The sequence below is a fragment of the Chlamydotis macqueenii genome, chromosome 2, assembly GCF_036417535.1.
Source record: "Chlamydotis macqueenii isolate bChlMac1 chromosome 2, bChlMac1.mat, whole genome shotgun sequence".
Lineage (NCBI taxonomy): Eukaryota > Metazoa > Chordata > Aves > Otidiformes > Otididae > Chlamydotis > Chlamydotis macqueenii.
The window spans coordinates 119,012,976-119,039,953 of NC_141557.1; the positions used below are offsets into that span (position 1 = coordinate 119,012,976).

At 39.4% G+C, this 26,978-nt stretch overlaps 1 protein-coding gene across 2 annotated transcripts in view; it reads left to right on the forward strand.

Annotated features, from left to right (window-relative positions):
* Positions 1-26,978, forward strand: part of SPIDR (scaffold protein involved in DNA repair) — a 204,640-nt gene that overhangs the window by 162,566 nt on the left and 15,096 nt on the right. For both annotated transcript variants that reach the window (XR_015257684.1, XM_086740788.1), the window contains exons 11-14: positions 12,317-12,475; positions 24,163-24,250; positions 26,574-26,717; positions 26,812-26,871. Coding sequence is in view for 1 of the 2 variants with exons in the window: in XM_086740788.1 (XP_086596914.1) it covers positions 12,317-12,475; positions 24,163-24,250; positions 26,574-26,717; positions 26,812-26,871 (451 nt within the window). In the remaining variant the exon portion in view is untranslated. The remainder of the gene's footprint in view (positions 1-12,316; positions 12,476-24,162; positions 24,251-26,573; positions 26,718-26,811; positions 26,872-26,978) is intronic.

Below are 26,978 nucleotides of genomic sequence, written 5' to 3' on the forward strand. Positions count from 1 at the left end.
TCTTGTTATCTTGGCTGTGATGCTCTGTCTCCTGCTGGCCTGCAATGGGTGACGGCTCAGGAAAATCCAAGCAGTTCCTCTCCCTTCAAGTCTGTGCTGAATCACATCAGAGGCTGTAACACCAGCATGGTGGTAGGAGAACAATGTGCTATTGTTGATATTCTTTTGGATAAGACACAAAACCAGAATCTTAACTGCAGAATATTAAACCACCCCTTTTGGCATAAATAGACAGGTTTACTAAGGGCCCTAATTCAGTTCTAATTTACATGATTATCTTTTGTCTCTCTGAACTCTTCCTGTAGTTTTTATTAGATTTGGTCCTCTTTTTTTTCTTTGCTTTGGACGAGAACAAACTACATGCTGTACTGATATTTGAACAGATTCTTACTTTCAGGACTCTTCTTTTTATAGGGAAAGGGAAAATCGGAATCAAGTATCCCACACATGTAGTTTCTTGGTATTTGACCAGGATCACTGTATGAAATCCAGTGTAATGACTGATTATGTCATTACAATAAAATAGTATTCCACATGCATGAGGTATAAAATAAAAACTGTCATCTATACAATGTAATTGCGATGAGGATGCTGTAGTAGAGTTTTTTTCTTTTAGGACACTTCCCACTAACACACATATCTGAAATCTCCATATGCATCTGAAGATAACTGAAGTGATGAAAGAACTGAGAGATTCTCTATGCATGTTTTAAGATTACCCAATTAAATGGAAATTAAAACCCCAACAGAATATGGCAGATTTAAGATTCTTCTTTATGTACTATGTGCTGTGTTGCAAGTTCTGATCCTGCTAAAAATAATTCCTTGAAATTACAGGAAATCATAAGTGTGATGATAATAAAATTACTTCAGTGTTTGATCCTTGATTGGTGTTCAGTTTAGATGATAGTTTTAAATGAGAAACGTGGAATTTGCATGAATGATTGAATGAAATGAAGGTGGAGGAATGTCCAGGTATTTTCTCTGCCTGCTATACAGCATGAAATGAAGCTTATTGAAATCAATGGAAAGATGTTAATTTGAGCGAGGTTTGGATACTGCTTATTTAATACTGCTTATTTAAAAGTAATTTCTAAAGCTTTACTTGAGATTTCTCATTTTGAAGAGTTCCAATGGAAGCTTAAACGGGTAATAAAACTTCATTTTTTCTTTTCATATTGGAAAACTGCTGCTATCCTCACTTCTCTTTCAGCAGCACTTCTTGTGTCCGTAATATCTGATATAAAAAATCTGAACATGTCTGGGGAAAGTGCCCATCAGTAATGCTTGTAGGTCATCCACGAGATTATACTAGCGTTGCCACAGACCAGCATTTTTCCCCCTAATCTCTAACTACCAGAGATATGGAAAACAGCAAGGTGTAAGAAAAGAAGTGGAAAAGAGGTAATATCAGAGAACATTTCCTCCTGATCTTTGTTTTCTTCACCTTCCACCTTTTCCTCCTGCTGTTGCTTCATCTCCTAATGATCTCCCATCCATTCACCTCTCATCTGCATTCCTCTCAGCTGATACATTCCCTCCTGAAGTAGGGTCTGATGATGGCCAGCCACCATGGGGTCAAAATTTGGGGAGTCAGAGAGTCATCTTTTGTACATGAGTTATAACTGCATCCTAAATGATTTAGGTGTATTGCTTTTTCTCCTGTCCCCAGGAGTTTCTCCAACAAGCAGACTGTAGCACTGCCACATTCTCCTCTGGCTCTCCAAGAGAGAGATTTTACCTAAGTGTATTGCTTCTTCCCTGCAGTCCTGCAGCTAATAACCACTCTGCTCAGAGCTGCAGCACTTTGGCGCAAGTTGGGTTCTTCATAGATAGCACTGTGGACTGTCCATCAATTTGGGGACAGAGTTGATGGGCCAAACCCACGGTCATAAGAGAGCAACCATGCTTTTCTTGTGCAGGTGCAGCACTGGGAGGGAGGGGGTTAAATGACAGGATGCACTTGGAGCAAGATGAATTCTTCAACAGCAGTCCTGTCCTACCAATACTGGCTCTTCCAGTCTTGGCTGGAGGCATACTGCTCTTCCAGTCTTGGCTGGCAGCTGTGGTGGGTGAAGTGATGGACTGGAGGGGGATGGTTCAGAGACTGCTCCTCTGGGCTTCTGGCCCTGGTTCACTGATAGCTGCCGCCCCAGCCCAGTTTCTGCAATGGGAAACAGCACTGCTTTGTCCTGCTCTGTTGCTTTAGAGCTCACGAGAGCGATGTAAATTCAGCAATTACTACAAAAGATTTTAAAATAAATGCAAAATAAATTAAGATCTCAAGGCAGGAAAAGCGTAAAAAAAATATTAAAGTTTTATATGTGAAATATTTTTGAAAAATAAAATCTGAAAATCAGACTTTCATTCCCAGACCTGAATTTACATCTTTGCACTTGATGATATCAGTTGCACAGAAAACCCAGAATCTGAGAGCTTGCAAGATGAGTAAAAAAATATTTTCCTTCTCCTCTTTCAGTTTTGCAAATCACGTATTTTTGTGATTATAAATAGCTAAATCAACAAACTGTTACTGACTGGCGATGTTAAGCACACTTTCGTTGTTGACTTTCAGAGCTATTTAAACTCCCGAGTGCTAAAAATTAGAATTCCCTTTGGAAAAACTTGTAACTTTCAGTGGACTCGGTTGGAGTCCCTAGGAAGAAGTAGTTAATAGGTAGACTGTGGTGACTCCGGCAAAACAAGATAATCAATTCCAGCTGCTTTTCTAATTAATCACCCTTAATATTGAAAGTCAGGGGCATCATGAATTTGCACAGTAAGCATCTATATATTTTGAAAAGAAGAATAACAGTTTGTTCTTGCATTTGCAGTTGATTAGCCAGACTCCTCTCTTTTTACCTCCAGAGAAAACCTGGGAACAGCCGCCCCTCTGCTTGGTAGCTCATCTGTACTTCCCAGGCGCCCTGCTCTCCGCCTGCAAGGACACCACGCATCCTGATTTTTTTTTTTTTTTTTTACCAGTTTTACTTGTTCTTGTCAGAAAAGGAATAGTTAAAAGGGATGAATAGAACACTCTGTTTGCAACTTCAGTTTTCCAAAATAAAATATGTAAGTGAGGGAAAGGTTTCATTCAGTTTTGGCATGGCTTTGTTAAGTCAGTTTAAGCCAAGAAAGATTGTTATTCCACACTGTTTGCCGATAGTAGAAAGTTTACATAGCGAATTGATTTTTTTTTTTTCTTGAAGGAAGGGAAAATCAGTACGAATTTAAGGGACGGCTCTCTTATTTGCTTTGCAGAAGAGATTGTTCTGTTAACAACTCATCAAGAAAGAAAGAAAAAAAAAAGATAAACAGGATTAACTGTTTACTTTAAGTGAGCCGAAGTCTGGTTGTTTTTCCGAAGAAGAACACAATGTACTGTTGTATCTGGTTTCCAGAGTGGTGTTTATCATAATTCCTCGTGCGGTGGTTGGTAGAGTGCTGGGAAGGCTCTCCGCCCACTCGCAGCTCTCGCTCCCTTTCCCTCTCCCATTGAGGCCTCCGGCCAGGACTGCGAGATGGAGCGAGCTGTCCTGTGTGATCTTTACTGCCTGACATGAGCTGACATTGACCCAGAATAAAATAACAGGGGCCGTTTCCTAGAACTCTCGGTGGACTGCTGAGAACTGCTACCATAACTCTCGTAAACACGCGACGTGCACACACAAACACGCTCCCTCTCCCTCATTTAGAAACACACCTAGGAAAGGCAGCCACCGCAGGAGAGTAAAGAAAAAACAGTGTGAGTGAAAAACAGAAACAGCAGACCCTGTGAGAAGGAGCAGAAAGTTGCCATTCTGCCAGGGAAGGAGCCCAAACATAATTTCACTTCTGCTTTTCTTCTTTGCTCTTTATTCTACCCTTTATTTCAATGAATATTATAGTTTTTGTGCTAGTTCGGTGGGATGATGTGGCATTGAAACAGCAGAATGTCTTATTGAATACAGACGCAGCGCTGTAAGAAATCCCACAGAGTTGCTGTGTTTCATTTACCTTTCACATGCACTGGGGAAGCACATGTGCAATGCTGTTCTACCAGGAATGTGTTTTGAGGTGTTCTGTGCCTGCTGAAATGGGCCATTCTTTTTCTTTAATACTCACTTCATGTTGTTTGGGGGCAGGTTGTTTTGGTTTTTTTTGTATTTTTGGTTTGGTTTTTTTTTTTTACTAAAATCTTCTAGGATCCCACCTAGGTCTGTGTGGTTCAGAAGTAAATCTAGTGAATCCACAAATAATACGATCTTGAAAGATAGGGGACCCCAGTACTGCTGCTCCAGTGCTTCATTCCAGATGCTGTAATTCTGTAAAGCCCTTGCTGTGGGTTTTGTAGGGGGAGTTGAGAGTTCTCTAAGCCCTGTAGCATGGAAGAAACAGGTTGATACTGCAAGGAAGCCCTCTCTCTCTATATATAAACATACATATATATAGCCTCCTCCCCCAGCTCAAATGGGATCTAGCACACAGAATAGACTTTGTGGACCTGCCCTCCTAGATACAACTGTATTATTTGGCTATTGCTTTCAGATTGCCCTCTGAAGACAGGGTTTTTATTCTGGTTCTTACATATAAGGAACTGAGGTGTGGAGGAAACATAGTGTGGTGAAGATGATGTGAAATGTTGCCAGAACCAGCAACTGAATGCTGATTTTCTTGGAAAGGTAGGTGCAGAGCACCTTGCAAGAGAAGATCTTTTGGCAGCACCTCGCTGACTGTTGGAATTCTTGGATGCCAAAACAGTAATTACAAAGTCTTAAGATTAAAAAAAATAAACAAAGAACCCCTCCTCAGATTCATAGATAAGTGCTTTAAATGACTGGGTGGTAATTACACGTTATATTTGGAACATGATTTTTCTGTTGGAGATCATCCATAGGAAAGACTTGCAGTTTTCAGCTGAGCCTGTGAGTTTAAGTGTACATTTTTACTCTTGATTAGTAAATCATGACGTACAGGAAAATATTTTTTTCTCTGAATTATATACTGAAATAACGAAGGGGTTGTAATGGAAATCTATGCTGAAGTAATGGTACACTGGGGTACCTGAGGACTGTGTGCGTCTTTTTTTTTTTTTTACCAACTACAATTAACAGCATAGTGAGTCTGAAACAAGCTAGGATGATCTGATGTGCTTGCTTTTCTGTTACCACCCAAAATTATTTTTATTTATGTAACAAACTGTGTGGAATGGACCTTAGCAGAAGGATCGTAAGTTACATACAGTGTAATGTGGAGATGCCTGGGGGATCTGAAGGGAGGAAGGCTTTACTGAACCTTTATACAAACTTGTAGGCAGTACTTAGGAAGTTATTTTTCCTTAACTTTCTGTGTCTTCCAAACCAACCATCACTATAATTTTTTACTTACGTGGCATAATTACTTTGGATTAAAACTACTAATATAGAACAGCTTCAGTATTCATTTATGAATCTGAGATAAGGGAAGCTATCGGATGATACTGAAAATATTTCTCAAATGCAACTCTCTAACTGTTTGAAATTATAGCTTAGGCTCTCTATTTTGTTTGAGTGGATGTCAGGAATGTCTTTTTATGGTTTTAAATGTTTTGTTTACTTTTGAGTAAAATTCTGTGTACAAATAAAACACACACATCAGCAGTTTAATTTGAAAGTGCACTTAGAGACAGTGTCAGATGGGAAGTTTATAAAGTTCATTTGGTGCCACATGAAAACTTAGAATAGAATAAATTGTTTATGCTGAAAAAAATTGTTACATATGAAGCTGCAGTTGTCGTTGCAAGTATGAAAAGCTGTCTCGTGTTTGTTCTACACCCATTTCCGAGAAGTTGCATGTAGGTAGGTGGTGTTCCATGTTTTGAGTGGGAACATTTACAGTGCTGTGGAGCTCCATTCTCTACATGCATGTTGTGCTTTAAAAAGGTAATCCTGCTGATACATTTGGCTCGTGCAGGTTTCTTCCTGTGCACAAAAGCCGTTTCCCACAGAAGTGCTGTTCCTTCAGGTCATAGACAGAAAATAGTAGGTGGAAGGATTAACCTGAATGAAGAAATGGAAAAAGGAATCAGCAGACAGGGATTAATGAAAGATGTTGTGGAAGTTGCATTTGATTTTCCAGTTTGTATTGAAATAAGTGACTGTTGAAGGAAGTGAAGAAAAATAAGCAACAGTTATTTTATAACCTCTCTCACTCTTTTTCATTTTTTTAACGTATGTATGAAAATGTCAGGAAAAACAAGGAAAATCCAAAATGTTGGGCTTGGTATATAGTTACTGTAGTGAGTTATTTGCAAAGTGTGTTATATGCATACTCTGTTACACACATGCTAAGAAGTGCCTGCAAAGAAAAGATTCCTTTCCTGAGACCGGGGAGGCCTCTGCTACGTATTTTCTCTTTGAGATGCTGAGATAAGATTTGCTCATTTCCCTGGCGATGCTCCTGTCACTTGGGCAGTTTCCACCAATACTTCTGCAAGGACAGCCTGTCTCTCGCTGGAGGGAACCGGAGTGTCTGGTGTTAACTGTGAGCACTGTTCCTACTCTGCCAGGTCCAGCGCTCCTGAACTGCCTTCTCCTTTCTTCCCTGCTGGAAGGAATCTTCCACAGTTACTGAATAAAAACATACATAATCACAAACTCTCCTTTTCAGTAATTTTAAACCTCTGGTTTTCAAAGCAAATTACTGCCATTTTGGTCGTCTCAGGGCTTCAAACCGGAACACGAGCCTGGGTGCTAGAAATGTCTATACTTGGAGAGAGTTGTCATCAGGATTCTTCTTTGAGCTTGACATTCCCCTTATAAACTGGAAGCAGCAGTGCTTGTGTTTTCCTCTGAACCTGTGTACCTCTGTGACCTATGCGTAGAAGGGCCTACTTGTGATCCTCATTAGTTTTCATTTGTATCATTCAGTCCATAGTTATTGCTGCTCTGTGGAGCTTCCCTCACTATTTAGTGACAGCAAATAGCACGGATTTTAAGCAGAAAACTCTGAATTTTGTGTCTCCTTAAAGGAGGTTGCAGCAGCTATGTACTTTTCAAAAGGGAAGGCAAAGCTATTTGCAATCTGGTGAATACGATGCTTTTAATAGGAAACTCCTGCTGGTGTTATGAGGGGTGGGGAAGATGGGTGGTTGTCCCTTTACGTTTATACCTGTGCCCTAAGCTTTGATTTTTCAGAGATAACATGGGTATGGTGAATGCAAGGAGTGCGTAAGGCAGGGATAAATTACATCCCGGTAGGGTGGTGTCCTGCAGGTTACAGTTTGAATCGGAGCCATATTAGCAGGAGTTAATCAGCTCCACCTTGAGACTTGACCAGACAAGTCGCTGAATTGGAGTTGTGTAGGTAGTGTTGTGCCTCTGGTGATTAAGGGAGAGGGGGTTTTTGTTTATGTGTGTTTATGTACGTGTGCTTTATGCCTCTGCTAGGACCGCACCTCAGAGAGATAAGAAGTCCTTCTGACAAACAAAGCAGCAGCAGCTGCCTCTTGGATGGCTAAGATAAAGAATGAGCAAATATCAGAGCTAATACAATTCAATTAGTTTTCAGGTATTTTCCCCATTCCACCCTTTCTCTCCCTTCCAAAGAAAGAGTAATTGATGAGCGGCCTGCTGAGCACTGGGAAGGTGGTAGCCTTTGCCTGGCTGTCTTGTTCCTTATGCCATACTGCACAGCTTAGCTATGCGTGGAGAAAAGCTGCTGTGGGCCACATGGTTGTCCTCCTGCCGTAGAGTGAAACAATTATTTGTTAGTTAAGATCTGTTCATGACAAATTTCTGTTGCTTGTTTTCACAAGGCATCGTAAAGGTGACCCCTGTGTCATCGGTCAGTTCTGGCCTCTGTGTGCTCTCCTCGCCTCTGCAGGCAAATCTTATTATTTTCCACCAGCCACTGAGGAAGCTGGAGATGACCAAAGCTGAAGAAGGTTTTTGTCACAATTACCTCTCCAGAAAGTCATACAAGGCAGCAGTATGGAGAGATACAATTTTTCATGCATAAAAAAGTAATAGTAAAAGAAGGCTTTACCCTTTACCCATGAGGAGTGACTAACCAGGAGAAGGGCATGGCAGAGTAATCCTGTAATCCTCTCCAGATTTCTACTGGGAGCCATTTTGTCCTAAAGATCAGCACAATCATAGAAATAATGCAGAGTAATCAGTCTCATCTTCTCCCAGCGCCCATCCTTGCTTCTGGCTATTAGCAAATTAAAAAAAGCTTCCCAAGCTTTTGCATGAGACTTACTCTGTCATTACTTTTTTAAAAAGAAAAAGGAAGAAAAAAAAAGACTAATCTTTGCCTCACTTCTTATCATCCTTATCTTCGCCCCCTTTGTTATTACCAATGAGTCATACTTCACCTTTTCCTTAGTCTGCATCTCCCACACTCACTCCTCTGCTGGCTTTCCTGCCGCCCCTCGCTGCTGGAGTGAATTCTCTGCTCCTTTGCATGAGAAATTTCAGTTTCCGAAACCATATTTTAAATTCAGGTCTTACGCAGGGTTACACCCTATTGTCCCAAAAATAAAGGTGGCCCTGATTTCCTCTCTACGTGAGTGTTGCTGATAAAAATGGAGATGTTGCCCTTCTTTTTTTTTTTTAACAGTTCATTGCTATGCATACTGACAAGGCATTGGTAAAGGTATGTTTTAGCTGGTTCACAGATTCCGTACAAGCGCCACATTTTATGGAAAAAAAGGAAGTATTTGTGGTAGATGAGTACAAAACATAAATGCTGAATTCCTGGGGGCAGATACTCATTTTGGATTTGCAACTTGTCTCGCAATTTAGATGTGGGTTTTCATCCTGGTAGTGAGCTTCAAAGGGGGGAAAAATCATGGGACAAACTGTTGCTTTAATCACAGTTAGACTTGCTGCTAAAACTTAATTTGCAAGAACATTTGCTGCAGTATGAAAGCAGCACTGTAACATGGGAAAATAATACAAATGTACTTTTCTGGGAATAAAGTGAAATCAAGGAAAAAAAGCCAATGCTGGTGAGGAAGTTAGGGCCATGAATCAACAGGCCCTGAAAGCAACTGGACTACTGTTAGTGATGCTAACAGTGTGTGCAAAATCTGTAAGAGAACAAGTTTCAGAGAACATGAGACTCGTTCTCCAAATGCATCACTGAGTCTGTTGTGAGATTGATTCAGCTGATTTTGTAGTAGTCATTAAGTAGGAAAATCAGTTGTCACTCATCATTAAATACCTATAGTATTACCTAGTTAATCAGTGTGAGGCAGATCAAATGATGTTGAGAATATTTCAAGTTTTTGTCATCATTTCATTCATGCTGCTTTAAAAGTGTGCTGAAGGAGGGAACATGTCTTTGTGAAGTTCCCTTCATGAGTATTAGTTTGGGATGTTCCTCATCTTTTAGTCTCAAATTGGGCATCTGAAGGTTATTTGTGAAATTCTATCTTCCAAGTGAGTGAATATATACATTTTATTATAAATGCGTGTTGCAGAGAAATCGTGACGACCTTTGAGATGCTGTTAGAACAAGTGTAATATAGTGGATGTCTGCTCATGTGTATGGTCCTAATCTAGCAGAAGTATTTGGGGCCTGGTGCAAGAGGTTCTGCTGCTCTGCGTTTCTTCATGATGCCAGTAGTCATGAGCGCATTACTAGTGTGAATGGGAACATTAGTGATATGAGCCTCAAGTTATATGGTTCTACCTTTACTACCTTTACTGTATATCAGGCTTGGTCATAAGATGACCATTCTCCCATCATATGACTTGGGATGTTGCGCTACATACACTAGATGACTGGAGTGGGAGCTTCAGCCTCCTAATCCTGCCTGGAAAATACATCCTTGTTGAGAGGTAGTACTCCATTACTTCCACAGAGTTAATTTTCAAGGAGCTGATCTGATTATGCTGATGGCTACAGTATTTTTTTTTGGTCTGATCAGTTTCCTGTCCTAGCCATTTATGCCGCCACTACAAAGGGATGGAAATATGCAGCTAGGAGTGCGGGGAGTTGAGACTCCCAGGCTTAAAAGGACTGGGAAAATGCACTTTTAGCGTCTGATGTCTTCAGCACCAACCAAGCTAATTTTATTTGGGCAATTAACATGTCCCAGAGGACTTAATATGAACCTGGTGCCAGCTAGTCTAAGACTTACTTGCATTCAGTTTTGTCTCACTAAAGATACAAGAAATCCCAGTGATCAGTTAAGAGACTGCCGAACTGATCAGATATGAAACACTAATTCAGTTGGCCCTTGCTCGCTCCAAGATACAAAGGCCTGATTTTTCACAATTAACAGTCACTGAATGTTTTGTTAACATGGGCAAAACTGTTTGCTTTGTTTTTCCTGTTCCACTCAATCTGATTTTCAGAAAAGTCCAGAGCATATTAGCTCTATTTTTAGAAACAAAAAATAGCATGAGGAGTTTCAATCCAATCAGTTAAAACCTGGGAGAGTTTTTAACCAACTGCAAGGTCCTAACATGGAAAGTAGCAGGCAACCATAGTTTTTCTTCTTCTGGGCTGTCTTGTTCATAGCACATCAGTCTTTGTTCTGTTGAGTTGGAGACAATTTTGTGGTACACATCTAGAAGGGATCTCATGGATCTTTTTACACAGAAAATGAAAAGAGCGATAGAACTATTGAAGACACGAGTTTCTAGTGTTAAGAGTCACTCACTTTATAGACTGGGAACACCACTCATCCCGGAGGTGAGGGTATGTATCCTTTCAGCCTACACATCACAACAGTGGTTGGTTTCCTCCTATTTGTCGTTGCTCAAAGTAGAAGGAGTGTTTCACAGCTCTAAAGGACTTAACTGTGGGAGGCTGTGGAGGAATTGTACCTAAGCTTTCATTGCCTGGTGAAGACTTTTTGTGTGAGACCCTCGTAGCTATAGATAAAGGGAAAAATACAGGAGCCTCTGTTTGTGTTCAGTCCCACCACTCCCTGGTCCTCAAAACCAGCAACAGAATCTGAAAAATGAGGACTCTCAGCTGGTGCTTGCACAGCCACTGATGTCTGAAAGGCTTTGGAGTTGTATCCTATGTCTAATAGAGCCCTCTAAAGGGTGTAAGCCAAAGTTAGTTCATAATGAAGAATGAAACTCTGATTAATGATCTTCCATGTGCCTAAGCTTGCTTGCGAATAAATACATTGATTCCTTCCAGAGAGATGTAGGAGCTCATTTCACTTAAAATGTATTTTATAAAGACATAATGACTACTGTTGAATGCTTTCAGGATGCATATAATGGCACGGTTATATGATGTGCTGCACAAGCAGTTGGAGTCAGCTTGCTGTGAATAATGGTACTGCTCTGGAGAAGGTAGTTTTAGAATGTACCTTTGAAATGAGCTTAATTCTGCTGCTTAGTGAACCTTTGAGTTTTATTTAGAAATAATGATGCATATGCTACACTCAAAGGTAGCATGAAAAGTTTCCATGCTTAACTGTCTCTTTCTGGGGCAATTAAACCCATCTTGTAGACAGCAGCCTCCTTCCTCCAGCACTGCATGACTCATGCTATCGTGGCTGCTTATCTCAGGTGCAGAATCTTGTGAAATGCATTTTTGCCTATCTAAATGTATGACATCCACTGATTTTGCCTTATCTGCTAGGACAGTAATATCTTTTCAAAATGCCAACAAGTTGGTTAAGCAATACTTCCCAGCCCTACAGCCTCTACTTTCATAGATTACTTTAATCAAATTGTTTGTTTAGCGCATTCTTTAATTACCTCCTCGAAATAGTTCCTCTGACCTTCTTCATTGCCAATATTGAATATACTAATCTGAAGTTTCATGTTGGGTTTTTTTTTAAAGAAAAGAAAAATGGACATTTCACTCTTTTTTGCATCCTCAGGAGTCTTTTTAAAAAGTGATAGAAAATGTAGTGCCTGCTTTGCCAGTTCCAGTGTTGGTGATTATTACTTGTGAAATACATTGCTTCGTTTACTTCTAAGCAGAATTTTTGTATTTATACACACAAACATTTACATTTGCATAATTGTTCTGTCTGCATTGCAGAATTCACCTCAAGTTAGGCAAAAACTCAACTTTCTTTCTTTGTAGGTACACAAACCGCATAGCGTGTAGCCGTTAGTTGATCTAATCCCAAGTGCAAGCCCCTTGTGCTTTTTTTTCAGTCATGCTTCTCTGTGTCATGTCCCTGTTAGCTCCTGCAAATATACATGAGAAAACCTTTAATGATAATGGTTTTGTGTATTCATTATTTGGTAGAAACGCTCCAGATATTGTAGAGGATAAGCCCTCTTTTGAAGCTTGTAATGTAATTTTCAGTAATTTGCTGACTGGTTTGTTATGAACAGGAGCCAATGAATAACAGAGGAATGTTTTGCAGGTTATGTCTCCTTGTCCAGGATGCCTATGGCATGTTCAGTGAAGTGCAGTTGCAGTCCCTGAATTCTGCGGATGACCTTGAGCAGTACTGCAGGAGATGGGAAGGAAAATTCTGCTGCCTAGCTGGAATGAAAATTTTACAAAGAACCACAAGAGAAAGGTGAGAACAGTTCATGGGAGAACGTACTGCATGCTGTGGCAGGCAGAGATGATCTGCTTTTTTATTTATTTCTGTGATCAATATTCTTTGGAACAACTGAATCAGGCTTTGTTTGATTAAATCTCCTCATTGCCATTTTTGGGACATCCAATAGTACTTGAGCCAACCATACTCCAAAATGAGCATTAATAAGCTAACACACAAATATACACTTAGCAGAGCAAGGGATAGAGAAGAGTTGCAGTATGCAGTATTTCATAAAATATTTCATAAAATAAAATCTTCAGTAGATTCAAGGCTTAAAAACATTAGTTCACCTCCCTTTCATTGCAGAACTGTTTATTACAGTATGATTTTCTACAGCGCTGCCCAGTCAAGGTTGAGGATTCAAGCACAGACTTTCCCTTAGTATATGACAGCTTAATTCAGTTAAGTCTGTATGGTTTTGGAAGCACAGTTTAAATTTATTTAAAAAGAAAAAATCTCACAGATCGTAAAGCCGTTATTATTTTGGAATAAGAATGTCCACAGGTTTTTAGAAAAATATGCACAGATAAGTAAAAAATTGACATATGGTACCTCTCAGATTATGCTTATTACATGTACTTATGGTACCTCTCATTGCTTATTCTGTGATTCCTTTTACATTCCTTGTATAAAATAAAATATCTTCAATCAAGAAAAAAAAATCAATTATCTTACATAGTATCTTTGTGAAGAATGTGGTATGGTGTTCATATGGGGACATATATAAATATAATTAGATCAGTTCAATTCTCAACATAATTTATTTGTACAAGCATCCAGTCTAGAGAAACCTTTGGTATTAGAATGGCTATGATGACACTTTTTCTGCTGACACTTTTTTTTCCTCTTGAAAAATGCTGTTTCATCAAAACCGGAATGTTTCATGGAAACATCTATTTTGGAGACAATTTTGTTGGGAAGATGTTTTCAGGTCCAGAGGGAATGAATACTCTCTCATTCTCATTTCATGAAAACTTTCAGAAAGTCTCATTTTTGTTTCATATTGGAACAAAAACAAATTTCAAAGCCTTGAAATGTTTAGCAAAATGGAATTGTTGTTTTCCAGCCAGCCCTATTCAGTATGCTCTTCTTTTTATGTACTTGCAGTGTTAATTTTCAGATCCTTTGGATTTCAAGCCTACTTGCATTTTTATGGATCTTTAATAACAAACACGTCTTCTTATTTAATTATTTTGTTGGCTTTTTTTTTTCAAGTTACATTTTTTCCAAACAAATTAAATAATGGTGTTGGAATTCTGGATACAAATGAAGTTTTACAACTGGCTGCTGGTGTTTCCAGTACTCTGCCTGGCTAATAAGAGACAGACTTTTTCTAATATGAAGTCTGTTTCAGTCAGCAGTAACTTACTTCTGGCTATTCTGAGGGCGATTAGAAGACACACTGTTGAAAATGCTGATGGCTCAGCTGGAGCTGTGCTGGTGGTAACCCTGCTAGGAAACATTAAAAGAAAAAGGCTAACGTCGCTTCGGGGACAGCGCAGTTGTTAAAACGTGATTTCATTGTACAAGATGGGTGGGTGGGGGAACTGTTCAGGGATTTATATTTTTTCTTAATTCTTTTAGCCTAAGTTCTACTTTATAACTTATTATTACTTTTAAGTGTTAGGACACGTTTTCTGTCATTCTAGGTGTGATGGAAACCACAGTAAAGCCATAGCTGAAATGAATATAAGGGAGTACTTGTTCACACAGAGCATAATTAGACTGTAGAACTCATTGCCACTGGATAAATGGGTTTCCAGAGCTGGTGGTATATCCAGAGCACATGATGGGATATGCCTGTGAGTGCCCAACCTTGGCGTGCGGCGCATGAGTGAATAAGAACTATGTGGTTTGCCCTGGAAAAAAGGCTGCGGCCTGTTTTTTTTTTTGAGAATGCCAGTTACTTTTTGAAAGGAGATGGCTTTTAAACTGTTTGTTTCCTGGAGTCTGACAGTGACTTTTAAAGTGGATAAAAGGGAATAAAATGTAGGAAATATGAGAGAAAAGTCATGACTTTTTCTTTGTGCCTTCGAAGCACATGATCTGGAGAAAGCCAGGAATGGCTAATACGATCCCATACGTGCATGCATGTTGTCCCATAGTCATATGGATTGTAATTTCTAGAGACAGAGTGCTTCCTCAGTCCCTCAGTGAGAAAGAGGAGATTTTCATTTAAGAAATACAAGGGATACTCAAGTTTTTTGCATCAATGGACCACTGTTAAATTTTGCAGGCCATCATCCATCCTCATCATCAAGTATTTAAAGTACTGTTTAACATAATTCCAGTAAATGCAACTTTAAAATCACTGTTGTAAGTTGAAGTTGCATTTCAAGGACTAAAAACCTGTAATAGAGAGTATTTTACATCCAGACAAAAACCTGGCTGTAAACCTGACTTGATCTTTGGAATGGACCTGCACTGTAAGATCTGCTAAAGAAACTAACCCCGTTTCTTCTCCCACTAAGAAAACACTTGTTTTCCAAAAGAAAAGTAGGGTAAGAACTTAAACAGCCATGTCCTGTCCTGACCAAGGTCAACCCTGTGAAAAATCAGAAATATTGTAATCTTACATTGAGAGAAACACTATTAATGCTGAATATTGTATTTGAATACTCATATGCTTTAAGAAGTACTGGGGCATAGTACTAGGTCGTTTGAAGGTCTTTCACCGATTTAGGTGGTTTTCAGAACAAGTCCCACACCCTACATAAAACATACTCCTCAGAACCATCCCTGCCAGAAATCCTTCCTTTTGTAGTCCGGTAGCGGAAGTGGTGTTTCCCTTTGCAGTCCAGTTTCTGGCAATCCTGTAAGAGCATGACTGAGTCACGAAAAAGTTGCCATGGCTTGTTCACTGTCTTATTTCCGGCAGTTCTTCTAGTCTGTTTGTGAGGCTGTTGAGTAAGGTAGGAACCAGTATTGTAGCAGTTGAATTAACGGCACATATGTGGTTCAATATCTGTTTCTTGACACCTTTTCTCTTCACTCTCTCAGTATTACTTGTCTCCTAGCCTTTCCTACAACTGTTACCTGAACTGCATGCTTATTATCAGCAGAAAAGAAAGATGTGATGGTTTAAGGAGAGAAGACTGAAAAATGTTTGTTGATCTGCTGTTGGTGGTGTAGGCTCCTTAGAGGTGTATGTTCTCTCTCTTGTCCTCCCACTGCCTGGTGTCAGTCTTACAAATTTAGCCCCTTGAGAAAGAGGAAGTGAGATTTCGGCCGTGTGCTGCTAGAGGCAGGAATTTTGGTTAAGAATCTATATGCAGTACAACTAACTTGTAACTCCCATATTTTAATAGATCCCAGGCATGTTTCAGGTATGTCCAGTGTAACCAGAAACTAAATGGATGCAATTAGATGCAGGGACTGAGCACTCACTAAAATGCCTCAGGAATAAATAACCTATAAATTGTCATAGTGTACTGCTTCCTACCAGAAATTAATTTAAATAAACTGGGATAAACCTTGTAGTTAGATATCTGCTTTTATTGACAAAAATATTAGTTTTATGGTTTTAGCCCTGACTGGAGTTCCACACAGAGTAATTACATGGATTTTGACGATTTGTGTCTTTTCACCTGATTTGCCAAGCAGTGTAAGTTGTTTTATTACCGAGTATAGCAGACCTACCTGCTTCTTCTCTTTATGCTTTCTTATAAGGTAGAAATATGAAGAGTTTCTGTTCAGCAGAACAGCAAGATGACACCAATTTAAAAATGGAGGGGGGAGGCAGAAATGCTTTAACTTAATACATAGAAAGTGCAGAGTGTCACTACCAGTTTTGTCCATAAATTGAAAATGCTTAACAAGTTTCAAAAGAAGATGCAACTGTTGCATAGAGAGTGCTAAAATCCACACTTATGTTGGATAGGGTAAAATACTTTGAAGGATACATCAACTCATAACCTTTGCATGTGACCCAACCTTTAATTCTTGGCATGTTCGTAATAGTGTACTGTACTATCTGTTGTATTTTCCTCTAAAGTAAGTAGACTCTGAATATTGAGTTCATCAACCAGTGTTATGTTTCTTTGCGAAATTTCTGTGTTTTCAAAAAAAAGTTGTCTTCTGTTGTTTGTCATTTTAAACTTTCAAATGATAGGCACGGAAATGTGAAATCTCCACGCATTTATCCCAGTCTGTAGTCTTAGTCACTATTGTGCCTGAGGGTTTTCTTTTTTTTTTTTTTCTTTTTGTTAAGTCCTGTGCCTCTCTGGCCTTTATCTCTCTCCTTTTTCCTCACTTTTCACTGTATACTTGCTTTTCTTTTTGCTTTACACTCAGAAGAGAGGACCATGGCTAACTGCTATAGAAGAAAGTGTTTCAACTGCTAGACGTTGACAGGAAATGTAATATTAAGAACTCTCCACAGAGCAAGGAAGTCATAACTTCCTTCCTTTGGTTTTCCCTCCTCCAAAAAGACTGCCATCTAAAAGAGCCACCCACGTCTCTGAGGTTTTGAGGTCCTGAAACACTTCGGTAATTGCTGTGGTTAAAAGTTGAGTTCCATTTAAAGCATGATTTAAGTAATCGCATTGAAGTTTTTAATATTTGCACTACTTTATTATTGTATTTTATGACTGCTTATATATCAGAAATTAACTTTTTTTCCTGAATTTGCTTCTCTTTAACAAGCATGGGCTACTGCTTGTATCTTCAGTGCTTCTGTCATGAATCCGTTTAGTAACTAGCATTGGAGAATAACATAGGCGTGTCCATGTTGAATCAAAAGTACTTTAATATTATAATTTCAGTGTTTTAATATACTATGTGTAATTTTTAGTGTGCTTTAGAAAATTTAGTTATTAAAGTGTGTAAATAAATTATTCAACAAAATAATTTCTTATATCTAAACAAAACTTAGGGTAAAAAAGCCAGCAACCCCTCTTCTCTGTTTGTATTTTGACTGAGATGCTGGCTTAGGAGACTCAGATTTTTACTTTATGATTTTGTTGCTTTTATTACTCGAGTCTGAGAAAATATGGTGTTGTGTAGCTTGTGCACTGCAAGATCTTAGTAGGTCAATTAAAGGGAGAGCTAGCCTACAGTATCAGCTTTGTATTTGGATTGCTTGTCTTTTGATTGTTGAAGCTTATGCAGTCTAGGTGATTATTACTGAATTTCTTTTTAGTTTTGAGCAAGGAGATGTTTTGCAGTGCACTAGGAATTACTTTATTTTTGAGTTCTTAATAATTGGGACTGATATGGCCAAAAGAAAACAGTTTAATTTTAGACTAACATTGGGAGAGTAGGAGAGGAGAAAACAGAGAAATGTCAAGTCTTGAGTCCCCAGAGCAAAGCTGTGGAAGACTTTGGAGGAGAATCTTAGCATCTTTGCATCTTTCTTCCTGTCCCCTGCCGTCAAACTTACGTAGTCTTTCTTCTTTTCCTGGTTATGGGCATTGTTTTCCTACTTTCTTTGGTATTGCTGATATTTTCTCCTTGTAATAATTTTCCCCTGAACCTGTGGTATGATAATTAAAATTGAAAAATCTCCCGAACTATAAGCTGTCATTTTAAAAGTTGAATCAGGCATGTTACACACAAAGTTCTTGGACCAGAACTGTAGATGAAACTTCATGCTTGTAGAGAAATAAACAAAATCTTCATATTAAGTTATGAAATAAGTTGTCAGATCAGAGTTGGTGAAATACAGTTTTGAAAAATCAAAATTTGAAGTGGTTTGATTTTTGTAGTATAGCTTGTAGTATGAAATGAATGAAATTTCCACGGGATCAGAGTAGATGTGCTGAGACGTTAGATACTGGTCTATCACTTTACTGTGTATCTAAATATAATTAGTACAGCTTTTCTCTTTGTTTGTATGGTTTTATCAAAAATCATAGACCAAACATGTATATGCATGTGTGCATATATGAATATATGCCATTTGACTTTGCAGTGAAGAGCAAAACAAGCCAGGAAGGTTAGAAGCAGAAGGTGACTTCTGTCTCCTGCTGAGTTGTGCAGCTGAGAAGGAGGGTGTTTAGATGAGCAAATGGAGGCAGCTTTTTCTCTACAGGGCACCACAGTCATCATCTATGGCGAGAATTGTGGGGAGGGAGGGCGAGAATTGTGAGGAGGGAGAAGTAAATGCTATTTTATTAGGATCATTCACTATCTTCCAGTATTTTTTTTCTATGGGATAGTTCAAGATGATTTGTTAAATATATCAGGATTAATTTTTGCACATGCTGCATGTATATTTTGCATTTTCTCAGCATTGTATTTAGCCTGTTTAACAGTATGGTATCTTTAAAATTCTTTGACTGCTGTCTGGGTAGTCTGCATTTGTGGATACACAGAAAAGATGTACCGAAGTTCAGCAAGGAAAATTGAAGTTGAGTGAGATGCCTTTTGAGCACATTGGACAGTAAAAATAATTAAGGATACTGAAAAGTATTATTTTGCATATTATGCATACATACATGTGTCTCTGTGAGTGTATATACACACGCACACATATATAAAAGTATCGTTATATATAAGCGAAACTTGAAGATGTGGGTTTACAGAAGATAAGAGTACCTGTATGTAGAGGTCTGCTTGTTGTTAAGTCTATCCTTCTATGGAGGTCTGTACTATACCACTCCATTAGACTTACTGGTGGTCTTGCTATGTTGGTGATAAACAGTGAATATCTGTGTGATCGGTATGGGTCAGAAATATTTTTACCAAACAGAGATTTTAGTCTGACATGGAAAGTAGGGGGTTGAGTCTGTTGTTTAGAATCTGATAGATTATTTTTGTCCTTCTCCTGGTATGCATTCAGTCTTTTATTTTTTTATGAAGGAAAGGTACAGAATATTACAATAGAGTCCTTGTCTCTGAACGAAAGATATTGTTCAAGATACTTCATGTTCTTTTTTTTATCCTTCAGCCTGTTTCTTCTCACTTCTTACTCTTACTTTTCATTTTTTTAGAAGTCTGTTCTTTTGTGATCAGATTTTTTTTTTTTTAATGGTGACTAGTAATTATACTTACAGAGCAAAATTTTAAAAGTTTTTGTTTTGTCTTCTGTAGCTGGAAAGACTCCTTGTGCATATGGGGGCTAACGATGTACCTTCACTGTAGCACAGCGCCAGCTGTTCATCTCTTGTCCTGACTCTATAGCTGAAGAAGGATACACGCATTGGATAAAATACACCCATTGCTCAAGTCAGATTGAAGTGGGATTTAGAATCATAGAATCATAGAATGGTTGGGGTTGGAAGGGACCTTAAAGATCATCTAGTTCTAACCCCCCCTGCCATGAGCAGGGATACCTTCCACTAGACCAGGTTGCTCAAACCCCCATCCAACTTGGCCTTGAACACTTCCAGGGATGGGGCATCCACCACTTCTCTGGGCAACCTGTTCCAGTGTTCCACCACCCTCACTGTAAAAATTTTTTTCCTTATGTCTAATCTAAATCTACCCTCTTCCAGTTTAAAGCCATTATCCCTGTCCTGTCCCTGCATGCCCTTGTCTAAAGTCCCTCCTCAGCTTTCTTGTAGGCCCCCTTTGAGTATTGAAAGGCCGCTGTAAGGTCTCTCTGGAGCCTTCTCTTCTCCACGCTGAACAACCTCAAGTGTCTCAGCCTGTCTTCACAGGAGAGGTGCTCCAGCCCTCTCATCATCTTTGTGGCCTTCCTCTGGACTCAATCCCACAAGTCTGTGTCCTTCTTATGTTGGGAGCTCTAGAGCTGGATGCAGTACTCCAGGTAAGGTCTCATGAGAGCAGAGTAGAGGGGGAGAATCACCTCCCTTAACCTGCTGATCGTGCTGCTTCTGATGCAAACCAGGATACAGTTGGCCGCCTGGGCTGCAAGTGCATATTGCCAGCTCTTGTTGAGCTTCTCATCAACCAGCACCCTTGAGTCCTTCTCCTCAGGGGTACTTGCAATCCATCCTTCACTCAGCTTGTATTTGTGCTTGACATTGCCCGACCCGTGTGCAGGACCTTGCACTTGGCCTTGTTGAACTTCATGAGGTTTTCAAGACTGTCAAGGTGCCCCTGGATTGCATCCCTTCCCTCAAGTGTGCTGACCACACCACACAGCTTGGTGTCATCAGCAAACTCTCTGAGGGTACACTCAATCCCACTGTCCATGTCACTGACAAAGATGTTAAACAGGGCTGGTCCCAATACTGACCCCTGAGGAATGCCACTCGTTGTTAGTCTCCACTTAAACATCAAGACATTGACCGTAACTCCTTGAGTGTGGCCATCCAGCCAATTCCTTATCCACTGAGTAGTCCATCCATCAGATCCATGTCTCTCTAGTTTAGAGACAAAGATGTCTTTCAGGACAGTATCAAATGCTTTGCACAAGGCTGGGGAGATTATATCAGTTGGTTGTCCCTTATCCATCAATACTGTAACGCCATTGTAGAAGGCCACCACATTGGTCAGGCACAATTTGCCTTTAGTGAAGCTGTGTTGGCTGTCACCAGCCACCTCCTTATTTTCCATGTGCCTTTGCATGGTTTCCAGGAGGATCCACTCTATGATCTTGCCAGGCACAGAGGTGAGACTGACCGACCTGTAGTTCCCTAGGTCTTCCTTTTTAAGTTTTTAAAAAATAGGCATTATGTTTCCCCTTTTCCAGTAAGTGGGAACTTAACTGGACTGCTACAACTTCTCAAATATGATGGACAGTGGCTTGGCAACTTCATTGGCCAGTTCCCTCAGGAACCACAGATGCATCTCATCAAGTCCCATGGACTTGTGCACCTTCAGGTTCCTTAGATGATCTCAAACCCAGTCTTCTACACTGAGTGGTTCTTCATTCTCTCAGTCTCTGCCTTTGCCTTCTACAACTTGGGTGATGTGGCTAGAGCCCTTGCCAGTGAAGACCAAGGCAAAAAAGTCATTGGGTGCCTCAGCCTTCTTGGTATCCTGGGTAACCAGATCTCCTGTTTCCTCCAGAAATTTTGAAAAATGTTGAGTGCTGCTTGGCCAATAAACAGAATTAATTTTATTCTTTCTGTGAGGATAATGCTTTTCTACAGAGGAGGACACAATGTCTTGCCATTTCTCCACTGACGTTGCCCCCCTTCTTCCCCCATCCGTTAAGTTGAAGTCCATGAAAGAGAGTTAACTTTCTTGGAGGCATATAAATGGGTGAAGCAAGAGGGCAGCTCCTCACCAGGGACACTGACTGATACATTCAAAGCTCCAGGAGAGACCACCCACTTTGGTAGAGAAGGATCCCAGCAGGATGTGATTTGGAACTTACAAATCCCTCAGGTGGTGAATGTCCTTGCACTTTGCCTGTCTGGTGTCAAAGACACTACACAACACTGCTCTACACAACACTGCTCTTCTGCCTGTTTGTAAACAAATACTGTCATTTACTAATAATTAAGTGCTCCTAGTTCAAGGAGTAGATGACTCTTTCCAAAGGAGACAAGTAACTGAAGACAGTTACATGTGTCTTAGATATTCTGATATGAATGAGCAAGCTGGAAGAGAGCTAAGGAATAAAGGACAGCTTCATGTCCTTCCTTGCATCTCTGGAAACATTCAAGGCCAGGTTGGATGGGGCTCTGAGCAACCTGATCTGGTTGGAGATGTCCCTGCTCCTTGCAGGGGGGGTTGGACTAGGTGACCTTTAAAGGTCTCTTCCAACCCAGAGTATTCTATCATTCTATGATTGTGTCCCTTGTGCGTACTTAAAAATGCAGATGAGGAATCAGTGTAAGGTCTGTGTGGAGATGTAGTTATGTCTGCACTGGAGCAATGTAGCTTCTTTGCTGTAAGTTGGCAAATACGTGATCTCTGTACACATACACACAGAGTCTGTGGTACATTCATGCTCATGCGCTGCACTTGCCCTCGTGTTGCACGTCGTGTGAGGAAGGCCACTTGTGTAACTGCCTGAGTTGTACGGAAGGCTATGCTCTCTTTTTGTAACTCCCCTTTTTCATGTCCCAAGTCAGCAAGACCTGTTTGTTCCTCTGGGCATTGGCCCTCCTGTGACTGTACAGAGGATATCGTTCTGTGCGATACAGGACAGAAAATGTCACCCTGATCAAGGATTCAAGAAGTGATCAATTTGCTGTAAAAGTCTCTGTAATACCTAAGAAGTGTTGCTTTGTATGTTGTAATGTTCTGACTGTTAAAAACTAAACATAAACAAAAAAAACCTCCAGCCTTCTTCTTTTACGGACTTGGCAATGATGCCATGTAAGTCAGGAAGTTCACTTCCGTAAAAGAGCAGCACATTTGTGTTTCGTGTCTTCTTATTAGTGTGGAGAACACGACTACACATAGCAACATAATCTCTTTAATCTGCCAGTTTGTTGCCTGAATTGAGAACCACAAACTTTATTCCACAAGATCCACTCTGAGATTGACCTTCATAAAACTTCTTACAGTGCTGGTCCCTGGGCATCAGTATTAACACTGTATCATAGATGAAAGCTGGCGCTTTATGAAAAAGCTCAGGAAGACATTCACTGCCCGCAGATATCCAAAGTATAAACGCTTAAGGATCCAGAGAAGGACTAAGGAAATACAGAAATAAATAAGCTTAAGCAGAAGTGAACTAAAAGCAGAACTTGAAAGAAGAGTTTCCGTGACCTCTTGAAGAGAAGCAGCATATTGCAATGTGCTTCAGCCCTATGCAAGAGTATGCCTTCTCCTTCTTCTAAGCAGTTGGATTTAGAAGCTAATATTACTTTTAGCAAGTTTCGGACTTCACTTTTTAGAGCTGCTTTAGAAGTAGTGGCTTTTGTAACTGGAGGGACAGAAACTCGTTCGTGGAGGCAGTGTGGGGTTAAAATCCAGATCTCTGTGCTCCTACCACACAGAACAGAGAACTAGGACAAGATAACTGAGAGCTTTGACTCAAAACTGCATGCCTCTTCAAGTTGGTTATCTGCAGCTATTTCCCCTCTCAGCTGTTTTCTTGGCCTCTCCCTCAGACGTTCCTGCCCGGCCAGTGGGATGCCGTGTCAACGGACAAGGCAGCCACTGAACTGCTGCTGCAAATTACAGCTTTGCATGCTAAAGCTGAAGAGTCTGCAACATTTTACCTGAATATACTGGGCTGTTAATTTTATCTTTGTTTCTAAATTTAAAGTGGGAAACTTGCAAAATAGATAAGTACAAATCGTAACTAAATGAGCGGCTGTGTAGGAAGGAGACCGTCCTCTGCACGTGTACGTAATATAACGAAAACTTGCCTCTTTCTCTTTGTCTGATAATGGCTGACTTCCCTGAAAACACGTACAACCAGCTGTTAGAGAAAAGCAAGAAATGCAAATGTTAGAAGCAAGACTTTTTTTTTTTTTTAATCTATCAGTTAAAATAGTTAAAAGCTATTTTTCAGAAGAAGTTGTACTGGTATCTGTGTCCTTCCCAAGCTAGCATTTACTCCAGTTCCCCGGAACTTTATCATGTAGCAGGCTGTTTGTGGCAAAGGATTAAATATGACTTGCTTGTCACCGAATGTCATACATCCCTTCCCTCCCTCTCCACCCTGCAGCAGAAATGATGGAGATTTAATTAGACCAAATCAAAACCAGCTTCCAGAAAACAAATATGATTTAAAATTGTTTCCATAATCATACAATGGTTTAAATTATATTTCTTAATGAATCTTTTTAATATAATATAGAGCACTGGAAAACATGTTAAACCTGATTTTATTGGTCTTTTTGAAGGGCATTAGGACTTTTTAGTCTGATAGACAGTCTGTGGCCCCCAGTAGTGCCTGTAAAAGTTCCTGGACAAAGTCAAGACTCTGAAATGGTAAGTATTCTTATTAGAGAAATGTATTTTTTCACTCACAACTGCTATTTTTGTTGGTAGTGTGATCGTGTTTACTTCAGAAATCAGATTCTCTCCCTCTCTTCAGCTACTGTGTTTTGTTTTACTGGTTCTGGCAACCTCCTAGGCTAACCTGAAGCCCTCTGGATCAGCAGCATCTTTCCAAAATGATGCAATTAGCCTGGTTTTAGTCCTTTAGAGCTGGAATGGCAGGATGTGCAGACAGAGTATTCCTCTCCTTGCAGGAGGAAAGAAATATTATATAGCGTGGAGCCAGTTGAGAAATCTGTATACAAGGATATTAACTCATTCTTGAAGCTCTTTTCAGCCTTAGATGCAAAAGCTTTTTTTCTGAAAACTAACTTTTGTGAGGACAAATTGACTGCTGGAATCAAGTCCCTTACTAATTAGAATTATTTGGACTGGTACTTATCTCATGTGAAGACAGTCAAAGGATGAACACAAAAATAATCTACTAAAAAGTAATTAATGTTTCTGTGATTTTAGAAGGTGGGGAGGTATTGATGTGGATTTAAAGTATATTACTCTACATTTGCAAATCTAAAATTGTATCTTTAATTTTCTGTTAATTAGCTTTTGTATTTTAAAAGGTGTTCTGTCATATCGTGTGTCATTTTAGTTATATGGGATCATTTGAGACGCTTCTGGGTAACCAAGTGCTTCTGCTGTCCTGCTGTTCCTGTATAGGCTGTTCTTTGGGGAAGAAGTTTGTGGTATTAAAAATCTGTGTTAGAGCCTAGGGGAGTCAATCAGGATGCAAGTTCTAGAAAACAAGAAAAAGCTGGAAATGAACAAAAACTAGGTGATACTAAAGGTGGATATTACTAGTTCTTTCTAAAGGCTAAGAATCTTTTCTCTGCAATGTAGAGTGTTCTTTGCATTGTGCAGGAGATTATGTGGCAGAATAAAAATTTCAGACCTTGGTTATATATAAAACAAAGACTGAAACTGAGTGAAATGGCTGAGCCTTGACTCTCCCTTTCATCTAGGCATTTTGGAAATCTCAGAGGAGTGGATTGTTTTGTGCATTAAAATACTGTGGACAGGAGAATAGGAATATCCATGGATGGAGCAAAGCTCTTAACTGTTATTTAGTCTTGTTATGACTCTCATTTGTTCTTAATGTTCTCTGTTTTATTAGCAATCTAAAAATGGAGGAAACTCTCCATAATCATGCAATTTACACTTCTGTCATGGGTTTGAAATAGTAATTCACTCCACAGAGGATCAGGACTTGCATTGTACTGCTGCAGGTTTTTGGCTGAGTAGAGTTTTTTCAGTTGAGATATATTATTCTTGATGCAAACAGTATAGTTTCATGCACAGTTTTTAGGGAAGCAGTTTTATACATAGGTACATAAATAATATTGCCAGCACACTGATACTATTGTTGGGAAGAGATCTGTGGAACTGATTTCTTTTGAGCCATATGTACATTCAAATACCTTCTTCAGTTCTGTCAGAGGCAAACAGAACTTGAGTTGATGTTTTTTGCTTTTTATTCTCCCTCTGCAGATTGTTTTTAATGGGTGGGCAGCTGTCTTCAATAGATTCATATTTCTTTTATTAAATGAAATGCTTTATTAACAACGAACATCGCTAGAAGAATATTTTACTATATCCACAATAAAAATTATTTTCTAGCATTGTCCTTTTTTTCCTTTCTAGTTTCAGACCTCTTTAAGTGGTGATTGATAAAGTTGTTACGTCACGGTACTTTTTAAGGGGAAAAGAAAAACCTGGCATAGCACAAAGAGAGCAGTTCTTGTAGCTGTTGCGTTCCTGTTCTTCATTATGTCCTTGTGCTGTCCTGGATTTAATTTGGCAGCTTTAAAAGTTTGTCAGCTGTTTACTATCACAAAAACCCACCCACATGCAAAAGTCCCCAAATCTCAGAAAAGTTACGAATGTTAAAAAAAAAAAAAAAAAGAATAATCAGGGCACTCCTACCATGTAATTAAGAAATGAAAAAACAACATGCACCTTGAAATAGTCACAGTGTTTGCCAAGTATGCCAAATCATGAGATGTTTTTGTGATGAGGATCAATGTCAGATTATGGAAAGAATGATACACACAAGCTGATTTCACTTGTAACTTGTGAATGTCGTTTATTAACTCAACTTCTGCTTCAGAGAGTCGTTGTTACTAGCCATATAATTTTGTTTCCCCATCCCTCTTAAAATGTAAACTATGTGGTTCGTTTTAGCTATTATTATAAAACACAACTGGCCAAATTAAAGTGCCTTCTTTAAGTTCACATTTCTTTCCTTACTTTTTAATAGATGACAACTGATCTTCCTCCTCCCAGCTTCTGTTATATTCTTACTGTTCAGTCTGGTGAAATACATGTGGATGTGGATGAGGAAGAACAGATTTCTAATTTGTACCAGCCACCAGCTGTTCATAGTCTAAAGGAAATTCTTCAGGTAATCTGCTTTAGAAGTCAGATAGCAAGTACTTTGTACCACTGGATTTCTGGTATCACGTTGGTCTCATTCCCTGTTTTTGTACTGTTTTCAGATCGATGGTTGTAATGAACGTTGTAGCTTTTGGGCGCAAGTGCTGTATCTAAGGCTGCAGGTAATCTTTTCACTTAGCAACGAATTCAACATAAAATCAATGTATTATTTATGTGAAGAAGCCACCATTTATCTTGTTCAGGGGAAAACCCAGAACCTTCCTGGATG